The sequence below is a fragment of the Solenopsis invicta genome, chromosome 13, assembly GCF_016802725.1.
Source record: "Solenopsis invicta isolate M01_SB chromosome 13, UNIL_Sinv_3.0, whole genome shotgun sequence".
Taxonomy (NCBI): domain Eukaryota; kingdom Metazoa; phylum Arthropoda; class Insecta; order Hymenoptera; family Formicidae; genus Solenopsis; species Solenopsis invicta.
In genome coordinates this window covers 2,290,045-2,307,373 of record NC_052676.1, presented here as the reverse complement: position 1 = coordinate 2,307,373, position 17,329 = coordinate 2,290,045, and the positions used below count along the sequence as shown (strand labels likewise).

Sequence of the window (17,329 nt, the reverse complement as noted above, 5' to 3'; positions counted from 1 at the left end):
CGCTAGGTACTTTGGTTCGTTGCTTGAAAAGATACCCAAAAATTCTCATTGGAATCGATCAACCGCCGTTGCTTGTTATATGAAATGACAAATGCGATTGGTCAATTCTAATTGGACTAACCGGTTGGTTAGCTCAACGAAGATTAGTGAAAAATAGAGTCCTATATAAAGAGAGAAGCGACATCGAACCCCCACCACAACCTTCAGTATCCAATTGAGTCCTCCACCGCCAATTTGGGACCGCTCTAACGTCATCAAACACCATTCATATCATTCTGCAAATAGCTGTGGTCACAATATGGCTGCTCGCTTAGCCAATCAAGTATCAATCAGATTACCAATCAGAGCTTTGGACATCAATGTCGCTTCTCTCTTTATATAGGACTCTAGTGAAAAAGAGGCTTGAGACATTTTGTAGAGCGGGACAAAAAGAACAGACCTGCGGTTTTCACGCGTGTTGGTTTTCCTGGTTCTACTCTTCTATTTTCTCTCTTTTGCACTACGCGAGGACGAGGCGGTGCGAGGCGGTCGAGAGCGGTAAACGTTCGTGTTCATTGTAGAAACGTGATAACGCAAATGTCGTGCTTGTTCGGCGAAAATTTGATGCCATAACCTTGGAATTTGAGAACACCGGCTTGTTAAGTTCGGTTAACCCAACCAGTCGATGAATAATTCGATCGGGATGGAAGCGGTCGAGGAGAGCGAGCCCAACGTTCTTCGGGAAATAGTGAGCGACGAGGAGCTGGCGCAAATCCCGAGAGAATTAACGAGGAAGATCAATGCGCACTTTAACGCAAAATTCGAGGAGTTCATAACCGCCAAAGCGATTTTCGAGACCAACCGAAAATGCCTGGGTGAGCTGGACGCCGGTTTCAATTTTTTTTTGTACATCTCCAAATATTCGCGAAATACTTGTTTTATTTACATGTTCTCGAAGCTCTGGCGGTTTCTTATTTATCCTTGGTCTCCCCCCTTGTAACGTTTTCATTATTTGCTCATAACACAAGCTTTTGTATTCCTGAATGCCTGAAATTGTATGATTTTCGGCGAAAATTTAAATTTTAAATTTAATTTCAAATTTATATAAAACAATAAAGAATCCTGCATAAATAAATGTTGTAAACGGCGAACAAGAATTTTAATTGTTATGTTTACATACAGAGCAAAATTGGAGCAAGGCACAGAAGGAACTTGCTGAACACAAGTCAAATCTCGAGGAGTACAAAGGAAAGTTAGAGCTAGCGGAAAAGAGCAACACAGAAACGTGTAGCAATCTTGAAGGGGTGAAAATAGAAGTTCATCGATTACAGGAATCTGTTAAACGGTAACAGCATTACATGTGATATCTTTATATTTAAAAAAATAATATATTTTAATAATAAGAGATTTAATTATGTGAAGCAGTAAAAACCGGTTTATTTTTAATGTAGCATTATTAATATTTAATAATTTCTTGCAATTTTATTTAATGTGACTTGCAGGTTGGAGAAGGAAAATGGGGAATTACGTAGACAGAGAGATACAGCTACAGATGAGGCAAATGCCTTACAACTACAAGTCGAAAGGCGAGATACTGAAATCGAAAGAATGCGTACTGAATTATCATCTTATAGCTCTCAGCTTCAAACTGCTATTGCAGCCAAGTGCCAAACTCTAGCGGAGACAGAGGAAATTCGCAGTCGCGAAATGACCTTAGATTACAAGTGAGTTAAAAAAAAAATTTTTTAAGTACAATTTTTTAAGGAAATTCTTCAATTAATTTTAATAATATACATTTTTAATTTGAATCATGTGTGTATAGGGAGAAACGACTGGAGCAAGAACGAGTGCTTTTCTCGCAACAAATAGCAGGTCTCGAAGAAGAGCTAGCTAAGAGGACCTCTGAACTTCAGACAGTAAGATCTGAAGCCTCGGCCAGAGCTCTTTTAATTGACACCAAGCTGTCCCAGCGTGAGGAAGAATTAAGAATAACCAATGAAGCCAATTCTCAGCTACGAGAGTCGGTGTCCTCTCTTCAAAAGCTTTGCGATGAACTGACGCAAAAAGTCGAACAGCAGCGAGCTCACGAAATCGCCATAAATGATTCCTATCAGAAAGAAATCAATGCACAGAAAAATTTATCCAGCTTATACGAGTCGATGAAGGATGATGCTAACTCCAAGTCGGAGGAACTTTCTAACGCGGCGAGCGAACTGCAGAAACTTGTAGATAGCACCGCGGAAGAGTACGGAATTTTAGAGACGAAGTACAATCAGTTGTTACTTCAGCACAAGCAAGATATTGATGAAAAGGAGCAGAATATCCAAGAACTGACAAAGGAACTGGAACATGCTAATGAATTACTGAAGAACATCCAACAAGGTGGGCAGCTTTAAATTTTTTGTCGTGTTTAAAAAGATTTTTTATTTTGTTGCTGATTTTTTAAAGAATTTGCAGAACTCTCTCTTTTATTTTTTATTTTTTTTTTTTAGAAATGGGTAAATATTTTTCAAAATTATTTTTGTGCTTTATTGATCATTGTTAATAAATTGTTATTTAAATTTTCTATTTAAAGAAGCAGGAAATTAATTAAAAAAAAAACAAATGATAAAAAGTAATTAAAATATCTGTTTTTCTCTCCCCACAAAATTTCTAAAAATCGAACAATCAGCGCGACAAAGAAAAACTCTTTTAATGCATTAATGCTGAAAGCATACATTTGAATCTCTACACATATTTTAATTATTTTTTTTATTACTAGGGAAGCATTCCATTTATTATAATTTTTACAAACTTTACAGAGCAATTGAATCAAGCGGTAGAGCAGTTGGCACCTACAGCAGCTATAACCAGTCGAGTGCTACGAAAGGGCGCAAGCCTTACGCAAATTTATACCCAACTAGTCGAAGCCACTAATGAATTAGTTTTGGCGAAGGAAGAAAATGGACGCTTAAAGTGTCAGATGGACGCGATTCTTCGTGAACTCGAGCAGAAGGCGCCATTACTGCAGCAACAACGTGAAGATTATGAAGCGGCTATGACAAATATCGCGACGCTGACAAATAGGGTGGACGAACTTCTTGCGGAAAATCAGCGTCTTCATGAAAACTCCGACGAGGCTAACCGTCTTGCAAAGCATCACACTAAAGAAAACCTTGTGTTAAAAACTCAATCGGCTGACCTGGCTAGACAAGTGGGTTATATTTTTTTATATATTGTAGCGAACTGGTATTTAATAGTAATAAAGAACAGTGGGTAAAATGAGCTCCCGGAAATGCAAGTAAAAGCGGTGTGATTTTTATAGTTTTTGAGCTGTTGTATCTGATTCTGATCTTTAAAATATTTTCGTCATGTTATGTGATTATGAAATTTTTTTTCTCTATTATAGGTATGTTTCTTGCTCAAAGAAGTTCAAGAAAACCGCACCGGTACCCCTGTCGAAACTAGAGATTTGTCTTCTTCCGTTGACACAGATGATATCCTGTCTTCGCAGATCATTGGCAAGAAATTGGTGACCTTTAGAAATATCGAGGAACTGCAGGAGAATAATCAGAAGCTTTTAGCAGTTGTTCGTGCGTTGTCATCCAGGCAGGAAGAAATCGAGCGGGCCACCAACGAAATAAATTCGGGCGAGATGAAGGAGAAGCTGGACCATTACATGGAACAGTTGGCAGACATGCAGGCTGCACAAGATAGGCAGTCGAGGATGTTTGACGGTCTTCTGAAGCAGAGAGACATGTACAAGAACATGTACCACCAGATAAAGAATTCCGGCGAGAAGAGGAAAGAGGAAGTGGAAAAAGATATCGAAGAAGGCAAGTCCAAGTCGGAAGAGAAGTCGAAGACGAAAAGTGATGAGGAAAAAGAAAAGTTGTCCAGCAAGCTAAAGGAGGCTGAGGATAAGTTTAAACATATTTCAGATGAGTATGAGACATATCGAAAAGACCGAACCGCGCATGAAAAGATGTTGAGCGAGGAGGTTGAAAAGCTTAGGAAAGAGGCGGAAGCGAAATCAGGAAGATGTTGCGCACTGAAAGCGCAGTTGGACTCTGCGAACGACAGATTTACAAATTTGCAGACTCATATCGCTACTTACAAGACTCAGATCAAAGCACTCGAGGACAAATGCAACAATTACAGTGTCACTATCAGCAAACATGAGCAAAGTATTATGATGCTAAAAGACGAGACGCTCGCCGCTCAATCTCGCTTATCTCGAGCGGAAGTTCAATTGGACAATATTCGTCAGGAACGTCAACTTTTGAAGGACTCGGAGACACGCCTCCTAAAAGAGCGGGAAGTTTTCCAAAGGGAAAGACACTCTCAAGCACTGCTTTATGCGGATGTGGAGTCTATTAAGGCTAGTTTGGAGCGAGTCCAAGCTGAAGGACAGCTTAGAGCAGAACAAAGGCTCGATGACGCTAACAGAGAATGCGCTGCTCTTCGGCGTCGTCTTCAAGAAGAGCAAGATCGCTTCAGGGAATTGACGGCTCATTTAGAGAGACAATTTACGACCGCTCAAGAAAGATTGAAAGAAGAACGCGAATTGAGCGAGAGATTGAAGACAGAGTTGGATCAAGCGAGAGAGATTGAGACTCAATGTAGTCAAAGAATTGATGAATTGACCAATAAATTGAGACAAGCAACTGCCCATTCTATTGCTAAACCCTTGACAGGCGAGGAGGATCTTGTAAAGCGCGTGAAGGAGTTGCAAGTGCAACTGAGTACCTCTCAAGTTGAAGCAAAATCATTTTCCGAGCAATTGAAGGCAGCTAGGCAACAAAGTCAGCAGTACTGCGACATTGCTGAGAGCGCTGAAACGCAGTTGAGAGAAATGACGACCGAGTATAACAAATGCAAAGAAGAGCTGGAGAACGCCCTGAAAGAGTCACGTGTGGAGATCATTTCGCTGCAGAAGAGAGTGAAAGATTTAAGTGATGATCTGGCGAAGATATCAAATGGCAGGCATGAAACTGACTCGGAATTAAGAAACAAACTAGCTGAGGCTGAAAGGAAGGTCGAAGAGCTGGACGAGTTGAAGGGTGAGTTGGAATTACTCAAGAGCGATCTGAAATCTGTCTCCGTCAGTGCTAAAGAAGCAGAGGATAAATATGCCAGAGAAATGATGCAGCATTCGTCTGATTTGCAGGTAAGTCTAGCAATAAAGAGATATTTAATATTATTTTATGTGAATGTATTATCTATGCATAAATGTTTTTGTTACATAAATGTAGATTTTGGCAAAGTTGAAAGAGGAAACTGAACAAATTCAATATCGACTTGATAGTCTGACTCAAGAACGAAACGCAGCAGTGGAAGCTCTGGAAATTGAAAAGTCAGCGTCGAAACAAAGAGAGCAGAAATACATCAACGAGATTGAAGAATGCCAGAAGAGAATTACAGATCTTGATACGCAGAATGCGCTTCTGCATAATCAAATTCAGGAGTTGGGTGATCGAGTATCTATCATGCAAAGTCAGCAGACCAAGATAAGCGGAAGAGACAGCCCGGATACTAGTATGGAAGCTCTAAATAAGAGTTTCAGCTCTATGGAGGAAGACTCCAATTCAGTTGAACAATTGCTGAAAGTTATGAAGTATTTGAGAAGAGAAAAGGATCTGGCTATAGCTAAGTCTGATGTTCTTAGAGCCGAAAATCTCAGATTGAAATCGCAGACAGAGATAGTAGAGAAGCGATTGAAAGAAACAGAAACTTTGCTGAACTCTGAACGAGAGAAGGCCGAGATCGATGTGAAGACAACCTCTAAGCATGCGGAATTGTTGCGTAAAGTGGAGACCTTAAACGCCATTACGGATTCTAATCGAATCCTCAGAGAAGAAAGAGATAGTCTCATTGCGAAGGTGAACCAGCTTACAGCCAAAGTAAACGCTTTATCGGAGGAAGTAATACCTCTTCGGGATGTATCTCGAGATTTGACAGCCAAAACGGAAGCTTTGACAGAAGAAAATACCAGCTTGAAAGGCGAGGCAACCAGATGGAGGCAGAGGGCGAACATGTTATTGGAAAAAGCGAATAAGGCCAGTCCTGAGGATTGGCGACGACTTCAGACTGAAAGAGAAAATTTGAGCAAGCTGTTAACATCAGAGCGGGAAACTCATGCGAAGAGAAGTGAGGAATTTAATCAAGTGAAAACAGAGAAGGCGAAACTTGAGGAGCAATTGATGCAGCTGCAAAAACAGTTACAAACCCAAGATGAACAAATATCGCGAGCATCGGAAGAGGTTCGCAAATTGGGTCAAGAGCTTAATGAAGCACTAGCCGATTCCTCTTTGAAAGCGAAGGACTTGATTTCTCTTAAAAAGGAATTGAGCGAAAAAGAGGTCATTCTTAATGACATTAGAAACAAAGAAATTCAGATCCGCAAAATAGCCAAGAAGTATAAAACTCAATTTGAAGAACTCGCAAAAAATGTTGAAGAAGAGAAGAGTCGCAACGAGGAAAACAGAAACGCGGATGCCTCCAACGTGACGCAAGAGCGTGAGAATCAGCTGCGAGAGGAAGGCCGCCAAGAACTACGCCAAGCGAACATCGAGCTCACGACGAAGATAGATGAAGTAACTCGCCAAATGACAACAGCTCAAAGCGAGGCTGATAATCTGAGAAAGGAAATTGAGGCTATGAATCGTAGCAGCGTAGAGAAGGAGGACAGAGCGAAACAAGTCCTTAAAGGCGCCAGGACGAAAATCATGCAACTGACAGAGTCCAAAAAAATCTGCGAGAAAGAATTATTAGACCTAAAAGCTAGATTAGAATCTGCAGGAGGTAGTGCCGGAGATCAAGGAGATGCTGAGCATGATACACGATTACTGGCATTGAAATCGCAGATGGAAGGTCGTATCTCTAGATTGGAGCATGAGAAGTCGGAGATACAAGCAGAGAAGGAAGCGCTCTTGCAGCGAGTCTCTCAACTCCAGAGACAGTTGTCGGGAGTAAGCGGGGTGAGCGCGACTACGGAGCCACCGACAGCAAATATTAAGCCTATGTCGGCTAGAGCGGAGACACCATTGGCCAGTATTAGGCCGATGAGCGTTGTTGTACAGTCCCGAACAGCTGCCGTCTTGCCGACTACAGCTGGTGCGCCAGTCATGGTTGCACCGCATCAGATGCAGCAGCAGCAGGTGGTGCATACTACGGAGACGAGCTCGCCAACTAGTAGCCTGACCGACTTCCAGCCGGCGAGTACCAGTACTTCTTCACAGAGTGCACAAACTAGCAGTCTGCGTCAATTGGTGGTGCAACCGCAATTGAGTGAATCGGCGGAATCGACACAGAGAGAGGATCCAGAGAGTGCAGAGCCTCTTAACTTGCAACCGCAACAGCAACAATGCCAGCAGCAACAGCAACAGCAGCAGCAACAACAAACAGTAGCGCTGGTGAGTCCCAGAGTAGAACAGCAGCAACAGCAGCAGATCACTGTCAGTGACCAACAACAGACGGTGGCGAGCAGCTCTACGCAGTCGGTCAGTACTTCTCAAGCTTCCACGGGACTCAAGAGAGCTCGAGTCTTAGATTCAACCGCCTCTGGTTCTGGGATAGTCGAAGGACTGGATCATGGGCGTCAGGAGCAATCGCAGAGTCCAAAAACTAAAAGGAGCAGACAAGACATTAGTGCGACTGCAAGCGCCAGCGCTTCGGAAGTAGAGTATCAGGTAAGGATGATGTAATAGAGAGATAAAAAAGAAGAATAAACAATTGTATATTTATCTATAAATTTAGTTTCGAAAATTATTTTAACTTTTTAATATTAATATGATTTAGGTGCCCACGTCAAGCCAGAGGGATCAAGATGAAGAAGTAGAAGAAGGTTGCGTAGTAGTGGTGGACTGTGATGAGGGTGAAGGTGGGGGCAACCATCAAGCACAGGAAGAAGAAGAGTTTGACAACGACACATATGAAGAGATAGAGGAGGAGGAAGAAATGCCGTATGAAGTCGAAGTTGAGGTTGAACGAGATAATAACGAGGTTGAGATCATAATGGAGGAGGATTCCAGTGTTGAGATCTCTAGACAAGGTCAAGCTATTATTCCTACAAATCAGCAGCAATCTGAAGCCATTAGTAGCGCTGGGCCGACCGGAGAGCCCGCCACGTCATTTACAACGAGATCTAGAGGAATTGCACCTATGCCCAGGCAGCAACAACAGCAACATCTTCTTCTGGTATTTTTATTTTTTATTTATCAAAGCTTATAAAATTTACTTTACATCGCTACAACTTACCGTTTCATTTTTTTCTTCTCAAAGCCACAACAAGGTTACGAAGATGGCGGTGACGATTGCATTGTACCAAGCACTCCTACTCTCTTCGTTCCTCGTCGCGACGGTTTCGGCGAAGCTGTGAGTTCTCCGCAAGTGCCGCAAGGTCGCTTCACCTTTGGAGACCCTTCGGCTCCTACGACAGCTTCCTCTACGCCATCTTTGACGACGCCTGCAGGTTCTAACACTAGGATCTTCGGTTCGACTAACTCCGCTGTAGTTGTCCAAGAGAGCCTGGACGATAGCAGAATAGATCTGACACAGTTGGAGGATGGTGGAACTGGTCGCAGTGTTCCCACGACTCCTCTTCAAGTTTCCCCAGCTGCAGATTTACCTCCTTCGGTAAGAAAATTTTTATTTTTTATTACAATTTGTTATGAAAACATTAGTACTCTTATATTTAATGTCTCTTTTCACAATTCTCATTGCAATAGACTAGTAGCAGTCAATCTGAAGAACAAGAAAATACTGTGACGCATGTTTCTGCAACGGCAACTTCGGGAGACAGTGTAGAAGACCCTAACATTCCCAGCATTCGCATCGTCAGTGCTGACGACCCGCAACGTGGTTCAACTGAAGCTACAGAATCTAGCGCAACACCAAGCGAAGGTATTTCATTAAATCTACTCTGAAACAAAATTTGATAATAATAATCAAGATGATAGATGATAAATACTAAACTTTAATTTAAATAATTTTAATTAAGTGTTCAATAATGTAACCAAATATTTAGTAAGATTTAATAATTCTGTTACTGTTAATATAATTACTAAATATTTAGCTCTTTGATTTTCAAGCGGGGAGAGCTGTTTTACTCTAATAAAAATTAATAATATAAGAACTGCATGGATGATAATTCTATCGTTTCCTTTTTGATATTCGCAGTGAGCTCGGAGGGTGACAAACGAGTTGAAGAACCGGTAGCCGCAGCATCCAGCGAGGATGATGTCATAGACCCGGCAGACGCGACGGAAGAAGCGGGAAGCGAACTCGCTGAGGAGGAGGTTGAAGAGGAGAATCGTGAAGCGGAGGCGTCGCCCTCCAGTAATACTCGTCAAAGAACGATGGCGGCCAGCCTGGCTGCCGCAGGTGATTCCAATAATGCCAGAGGAGTGACAGTGAGACGATCGCCGAGGTCGCCTTTCAGAGCGGCAAGAGGCGCGAGGCCTACACCGATTGTATGGGGAGACAGCCAATCGGGTAGAGGTAAATAGAGTAGCGATTAAATAACTTCTTATCCATTTATTTCGATACAAAATAAATCTTATTTCTTCTATTGCATTAATTTTTTGTTCAAATAATGAGAAGTTCTTTTAATTTTTCATTTAAATGATTGCTTTACTGCTAATAACATATGCATATACAATTACCATTTTTCTTCAATATAGATAAAATATTAGATTTTAATGCTTTCTCGATCGGTGAAAAGAATTGATAGCCTTATCAAATATTTTAAATAAAGTTAACATCGATGTTTATAATAATATTATAATGAAAAAATATCAAAATAGCGATTATTCGAATAAAATTTCATAAAATGTTTTGTTGAAATAATTTGAATCTGAAATATTATAATATCCCTATAATGCTATAATGATATTTCTATTTTCAAAGGACAACCCGTGATGCGAGGACACGCAACTAGAGGGGCTGCCAATGAGGGGGGACGAGGACGAGGAGCGCGCGGGCGACGAATGCGCTCGAAATATCCTTATGCCCGATATTCATAATGTCGCACAGCGTCTTCTCAGCGTTTTATGTATGTCTTTTACTCATCAGACATTCTATGTAGTTTATACTGTCGATTTATGTTAAACACAAGTAAATGATAAACTTCAGTAACTGGTTCATTCATTTATATGATAAATGCTTTAATGCTTCCATTTCTTTTAAAAAAATATACAGAAAAGTTATATAGAAAGTTTCACACTATTTTTTGCACATTTTTTTCTCAATAGAGTCTTTAAAAATCTGTTTTTTTTATATGAGTTTAAGAATCGATAAAGAATGGAGTTGCAGTTTGTAGTTTTGTGACATGTTTTTAAATACTATAAGAAATTAATAAATTTTAGACTTATAAGAAAATAAAATTAGATTTCTATTTATTTTATTTCCGAGTTGGCCTGTTTACTTGAAATTAATTTTAATGAAAAATTCTTGAAAACCGTTTTGAAAATGGGCATGCAAAATATTAAATTTCTAGTGATTAACATATTATATAATTTTGTACGCGATTTGGTTTTTTTATTCGGCGTTCGCGAACTGATATATTTTTTTGGCATGGTTGACTTCGCGGACACTCACAGGTGTCTGTAAGCATCGGGATTGACATAACGGCGCCGCCGGCTCTCGTTTGGGCGTGAGTCCAATTCTTTTCACATGTCTACGCGCTAAATTGAGAATACGTATTGTTTCGCTATTTTTGTCTTTCGTAGACGAACAGACGGATAAACGATACAGTTAATAGTGAAATAATAGTCGTGAAAATCAATGTTAGATTTCCAAGAAATTTTATTCAAAATTAAATACAGACTACAAAATTTGTTTGAAGGTATTGCATTGAAAAAAATTCACGTGGAGAAATTACATACAAAGAGAAGGTCCATATATTCATCTCTTTTATCAGTGAAAAGAAAAAATTACGAATTCATCAATTTTTTTAGAAAGAATAAATATAAAATTTTTGAAGAAAAAAAATTATAAAATTTAATTGTTTAAATTATTTATTTTATAAAATGTTTTACTGAATATTTTTGAATTTGTTTATTTTTCTAGAAAGCGTAAATTCGAATTAACATTATTCCTTATTAAATAATTGTATTCGAAAAAGATTCAGTCGAAAACTGTCGAAAGTAAATAGGTTATTTATTATTTATAACTAAAATTTAAATAAAAAGATTTAAAAAAATAACAAATATAAAAATAAATTGTCGGAGTTAGTATAAAAATAGCCAAAGCTTCAATTTATTCATATATAAACATTTTCTTCGTTTCTCTTTTCATAAATTAGTTGATATATAAATTAATACAAAAATTAAATAATATTTGAGTTATTAGATGCTAATTAGATACTACAGGAATACTGTTGAATCCTTTCGATACGTCTCGACTAATTAATTATAATACAAATATATATGAACAATTAGATTTTTTAAATTGCGCTAAATTTAAAACTGATATCAAAATACTGTGTTATAAACTAAATTGTTTCTTCTTACATCCGTCGATATTCGCGATCACTTCATTTCACTCATTTAATACATAAATTAATTCGAAATACAAAAAATTTATTGCCTATCTACACCTATAGAAGTTATAAAAATTGCTCACAACGCAAAAAATTCTTCGATTCCTAAAGTACTCTCCTATAATTTTGTGACACGCGTTGTATATAGCTAACATTATATTTAACATGACATGTTAGTTTCGCGATGTTATTAAGTTTCTTATGAAGATCACGTTGGAAATCACTGCGAATCCAAACGCACGAACGGAGTGGTGTGGTTTTACATACAAACGCAGTTATTTCCGCCGCGTCTGGACTTTGTTTAACTAATGTAAACTCTGCACACGAACAGTATCGTACTTAGCAAATCTATAACAAAGTTATATTTAACATGACATGTTAGTTTTGCGATGTTATTAAGTTTCCCATGAGAATCACGTTGGAAATCAACGAATCTGAATGTACGAACGGAGTGGTGCCGTTTTATATACATTTCTCTCTTGGATACATCTCCTCTCACTTAATCGCTAACAAATTGATATGATCTTATCACAATGTCAGTTAAAAGTATTCTTAAATGCCTAGAATCTCTAAAATATTCACGATCACATTCTGTGAGGCAGATATAAATTACAAGGTTGGGAAATACGCGTAAACTTTGTTACATTTTTACAACAATCGAAACAAAATTTAGTCGTTATTCTTATCGTTATTTTAGTTCTTTATTATCTTTATATTTGTTCAATAAATTCGCGTACTTTTTTAGTGCATACAGTAATCGGCGTGCCAGATCAGAGATTAAATTAAATTAAAAGCAATTATGAATTTTATTTATTTTTATATTTTATCATATATTTTGAATATTGAAATGTTTTGTACTTTATATCTTAGGCTATCTTCTGATAGTCACTACCAGTACTGAGGGTCTATAATTCATATGTAACTACAGAATTTTTGTACTGGAATGAATACTGTAATGCATTCTTAATAACAATAATAATGAATTAAAAACAATAAAAATTTTTTATCAAATTTATGTTTATGAATTACAATCTAGATTTCTATAAAGATCAGTATACTAAAAAAATAAAAATATTAATGATTATAAAAAATTTGATTATAAAACATATTAACTTGTATTGCATAAAGACTAGTTTATAATTGCAAGTTTTAATATTGATTATTAAATAATGTAATTTTTAAATTTAATATCTTACTTTTTTAACACTACTTTTTAATACATAATTTTTTTTTAGCAAAAAAGTAACGATAACGTATTATTTTTAATGTTCTTAACCTTGAAATACTAATAAAATAATCATCGCTCAACCTCGTTAGAATTTCACATTCTCTTATATTCTCTAAGGAATATAAAAGAAGAAATGTAATGTGTATCACATATCACATTACAGAGATGTTTACATAGTTTTTGCATTTTTTTAAAATATGTTAATCCTAAAATTTATTGTATCATAAAAAATATTGCGTAAAAAAATAAGTTGGCACAATTAGAAGACTATAATATATGACATCGAAAAGTATCACATCACCAGATAAATATCCTTACTGAAGGTAGATATCTGTGAGATATTTATGTGTATTTTCGTTGACTGAAGTTCCTTTTTTCGAAGAACCAAATGCGAAATCGGTGCTCTCTCTCTTCAGATCGTTGAATACTTAAACTACCGAAAGGTTCACTTTTTTGTTAGTAATCATCCAAACAACAATTTAAAGAATTCTTCATAACGTAATCTATAATCATCACAATCACAACTTAGACTGGCGTCTTCTTTTTCCGTGTTTTCACTCACGTTTTCTCAGTTCTTAACTTCTTCATTAGTCTTGTTAAGCTGATTCTTTTAATATTAAGTATCAAAGTGTGTATAATGTTTGCTAAGTAATTTCACTTTATTACTTCTTGTTTCTCGCTATTGTTGTCATATAGCCATAAACGAAGTAAATAGGACGATTAGCACCAAGAGAATTCATTCTCTATATAATCCTATTTATCCTCAGTCTCAACTACACTCAACTAACATTTATCGACACTTTATTTTCTCATACCATTGCACTGTAGTATTAAAAATTTTTTGCAAGCAAGTGCTAATATTGCGTTTCTAGTCTTCGTCCTACCTCGACACGCATCTTAAAAAATTAAGGTATAAAAATTTTTTAAAAATCAGTCCTAGTCTTGATTAATCAACTGCAATTGACATTACTCTTCTTCCAGAATCGTCTACTGAAATGCAAGCTGATCAGTCGGTTGCTGATCGATCCACTTGTAGTCTTCTGCCTCGATGCTGAATCTATAGGATCCAAGGAACCTTAAGGATCAAAGAATCTTTATATTAGGTAGTCGAGTGTCCTCCCTAAGTCTCTCGCTAACGCTGCTAATCTCGCAGCTACACCTGCCATGCTGTTCGATCCTGATCCACACCCGCCTCGTGCTGTTCGTCAGCAGACTCCAGACCTCGACCTCCATATCCTCGTGATAGATCGACGACTGCACCGGCGCGCAGCTGAGATCGGGACTGACGCAACAGCCCGAATGACTGTCGCACTTCTTCACTACAATGTACATCGGCTGTTCCACGATCTCGCTAGAATGCATAGTGTGCACCAGGTCTCTCAGATTGTAGGCTCGTGATTGGGGCTCTTTGCAGAGGAACTTCTTGGTAGCCTCCATCGCGCGCGGCAGATGTATCCTCCTCGGGACCTGCTGATGATGACCGCCGTGGTGAGCCGTCAGAACCACCATCCCCTGATTCACCGCCGTCAGGATCAGAATTAAGAACCTTACAAGCGATCCCCTCGGTCTGCCTTTCATCATCGGTTTCTAGCCCAAAAGCGAAGTCAAAATGGATCGTCCACTCGCAAGTTTTACCGGATCAGCGATCCCTGGCTGCAACAAATCGATCGTTATTGATTACTGAACTTATGAAGACTCGATCTCATTGAATTCTTCACTGAAGAAACTATTTTACACTAGATCACTAGCTCGATGAAACTGAAGATATCAAGAGCGCAGGAAGGATAACAATTTCTTCCTGTTCCTTTTCCGACGTGAAGTTCTTTCTAAAAGTGAAATTACCACCAATCTATCTTCTTGGATTTTCTTCTCTTTATAAATTTATCTTCGGAGAAGGATGTGTGCCGGCGCAGACAGGATTTTCTTCGAAAGTGAAATCTTTATCCTTTTTCTTTCCAACTTTCGAAGCTTCGTTCCTTTCGAAAGGCAATCACGTGGTAAACTCCTGGTTTTGGAATAGAGACGATTCCGGTGGACGGGAGAGAAGAAGCTACACGAGCACCAAGTATCGGTTGACTGAGATTTTCCCACTGACACACGAGTATTTATATATGGGAGAGCTTGCACGCATGCCTCACGCGTAAAGTCCAGATCGCGCGTGCCTTCTACGATGATTCCGCTTTATTGTGCAACCGTTTCGCGGGCGAGTGTGCAGTCATTGCTATTTAACCCTTTGCACTTGGAATAATAATTGTCACAGCCGATAATGAGATTGTCGGGCATCGATATTGATACCGTAATGATATCGATGAATAATGTGATGTAAGACAATAAAATAACGACGGCAAGTATTGGTATCTAAAATTGACATGTTTTGTATCGATATTACTTGTACAGTTTTTATTTTAAAAAAAAAAGGTTTTTCTTACTAACAGATTATTTAGCTAATTTAAATTATGATTTTTAGAGTCAAGTGTTTTATTCTTTAGAGAAAATGGAAATCATTTATTGCAACTTTCCAACTTTTTAAATGTAATACATCTTAATTAATTATGTCTTGTCTTAAACATCTTTCTTGAAATAAACTTTATCTGAAATTAACTCAAGAATATAGTTTTGTTATTTATTAGCTCTCCAAAATTTAATTCGAAAAAAATCTTCGCTTATACTAATCAAAATTATTACTTAAACTAATTCAATGTAAATAAAAAATAATGCTTCAATATTTTCACTGGGAAAGAACTCTACTCTGAAAATCTCTTACGAAAAGCACTTCCAATTTAAATATATGTGCATTAATTGCATATTATTATATTAAAATTTAATTATAAATATAAATAAGCAATAAAAGAAAACGTTTATATGAATTAACAATTTTTTTGAAACAAGAAAAGATAATAAACTTTTATTTTAACAATGTATTATTTTAGGAATGATGAATAAAATAAAATTGTCACAGCAAAATGCAGTCAAGTGATACGATGATGTAATAATAATTTAAATAAAAACGAATAATTTTTATAATCAATGAATAATAATTGGATTTCTCTTCTTTTACAGGAAATTAATTATTTGAATAATTCGGAATATTCGTGAGACGTTTAACTCGTTTGGACAATTGCTACGTTCTTCCGCGGACGGTCATCTTTCGCGGCCGAGTGCTTCTAGCGACAACGGGGAGGCGAAATCATCTCGAATGATTATTACTTCGAGTATTTCGGTTGCTTTACCGACTTCTACGAACTGTAAAATGACCTTTTCTTCGTTTCACGCGGAAAAAGCGCGACTATCTTCGCGGAAGGCTTGTTGTTGGTAATAAATACAGAATGCTAGAAGAATAAACAAAATGTCGCACAATTTTTCCATTCTTCAATAATAAATAATATAATTACATACTCTTTGTTTATAAAAATATTTTACACAAATTTTACTTGTCATGTACATTGATAAAACTTGAAATTTAATTTTTTAATGCTCTTTTCTCTCTTTTTCATTATTAATTTCAGTTTTATTTGTACGCGACGCATTTTTGCCTTTGGCTTCCTTTAAGATTAGCTACGCGTTAACTCGTTCTACGAGAATAATGTAATAAATCCGCGAGAAATCAGAACTCGAAGATATGATAACGGCCATATCTGTGTCTCTCATCTTGACAGGTGAATAACCAAATGCAGAAGAAATCAATGTTAATTACGTTCATTTTCTCACTAACGATGAAATAGTATGCAATACCCGCGATACATTTGCATTTCAAAGGTTTTTTTTTTACGCAAATCAGCCATCGACTATCAAACAGGCAATTAAATAGTCTTTTGCAACACTTGCTTTTGTCAACTACATTGCGTCAAGGTTGCATCCGAGAAGTAGTTTGAATTGCATTAATAAAGAATAAAGTTATTATACTTCCTGTTTAATATGTTTACGTTTAAATTACATAAGTAAATGCATCAAGTGTAAGATCATTTTATTATAATTAATATTTAGTCTAATGATAAATTGCATTATAGATCTTGGCAATATATACAATTTGAAAAACGTTATAAATTTCTTTTTATATAATATACATTATTAAAAAAATTAAATTTAAGTTATTTTCTGTCTGCATGCTTATCTAGTTTTAAAATTATTTTAAAAATAGAATAAGGAATTCCTTCCCTTTCCGCTTTTTTTCTCGAGAACTAATCTATCACTGTGATAGATGACTCAGACGTAACGAATGTTCTTCGAGTGAATCTAATATGTCTGATTACCTAGTTAAGCTTTTCTAGGATTTCTATCGCGCTTGGCTAATTATACGTGCGGTGCGGCACCCAACCGGAGTTTCTTACCGTACAGGCGCCACTTTATCAGAAATCCTGTGTCCATGTGCATAGCATCGTGTAATTAACTACTTTATCAATTTATCATTAAAGAAAAAAGAAATATATTTTTTGTTCTTTCTTTTCCCCTCGCCTTCGTCTTTCCCCCTTTCTCTCTCTCTCTCTCTCTCTCTCAAATTCTTGAGTATTAAATTGTACGTTAAGATTTATTATAATTTATTATTTTTATTTGTGACGTTTTTATAAAAGTATGATAATGAAAAAGTAGGAAAAATGCATATA

General features: G+C 37.1%; 2 protein-coding genes across 4 annotated transcripts; one reads left to right on the top strand and one right to left on the bottom strand.

Annotated features, from left to right (window-relative positions):
- The first annotated feature begins 473 nt into the window (after positions 1-473).
- LOC105202235 (nucleoprotein TPR) lies at positions 474-17,154 on the top strand. 3 transcript variants are annotated; one of them, XM_011170645.3, is made up of 13 exons: positions 474-854; positions 1,162-1,324; positions 1,482-1,703; positions 1,802-2,361; positions 2,781-3,172; positions 3,368-5,128; positions 5,214-7,649; positions 7,759-8,157; positions 8,242-8,595; positions 8,688-8,862; positions 9,139-9,459; positions 9,868-10,012; positions 15,789-17,154. In XM_011170645.3, exons 1-12 carry the CDS (start codon positions 665-667, stop codon positions 9,981-9,983), a joined length of 7,089 nt encoding a protein of 2,362 aa, XP_011168947.1. In that variant the 5' UTR covers positions 474-664; the 3' UTR covers positions 9,984-10,012; positions 15,789-17,154. The 3 variants fall into 3 exon arrangements, with proteins under 3 accessions (XP_011168947.1, XP_011168946.1, XP_011168945.1); XM_011170644.3 differs by lacking the exon at positions 15,789-17,154 and adding an exon at positions 13,710-13,901; XM_011170643.3 differs by lacking the exon at positions 15,789-17,154 and having other exon boundaries at positions 9,868-10,343.
- LOC105202236 (platelet-derived growth factor subunit A) lies at positions 13,594-15,591 on the bottom strand. The gene has a single exon (XM_011170646.3). It carries the CDS (start codon positions 14,307-14,309, stop codon positions 13,812-13,814), a length of 498 nt encoding a protein of 165 aa, XP_011168948.1. The 5' UTR covers positions 14,310-15,591; the 3' UTR covers positions 13,594-13,811.
- Positions 17,155-17,329: the final 175 nt, after the last annotated feature.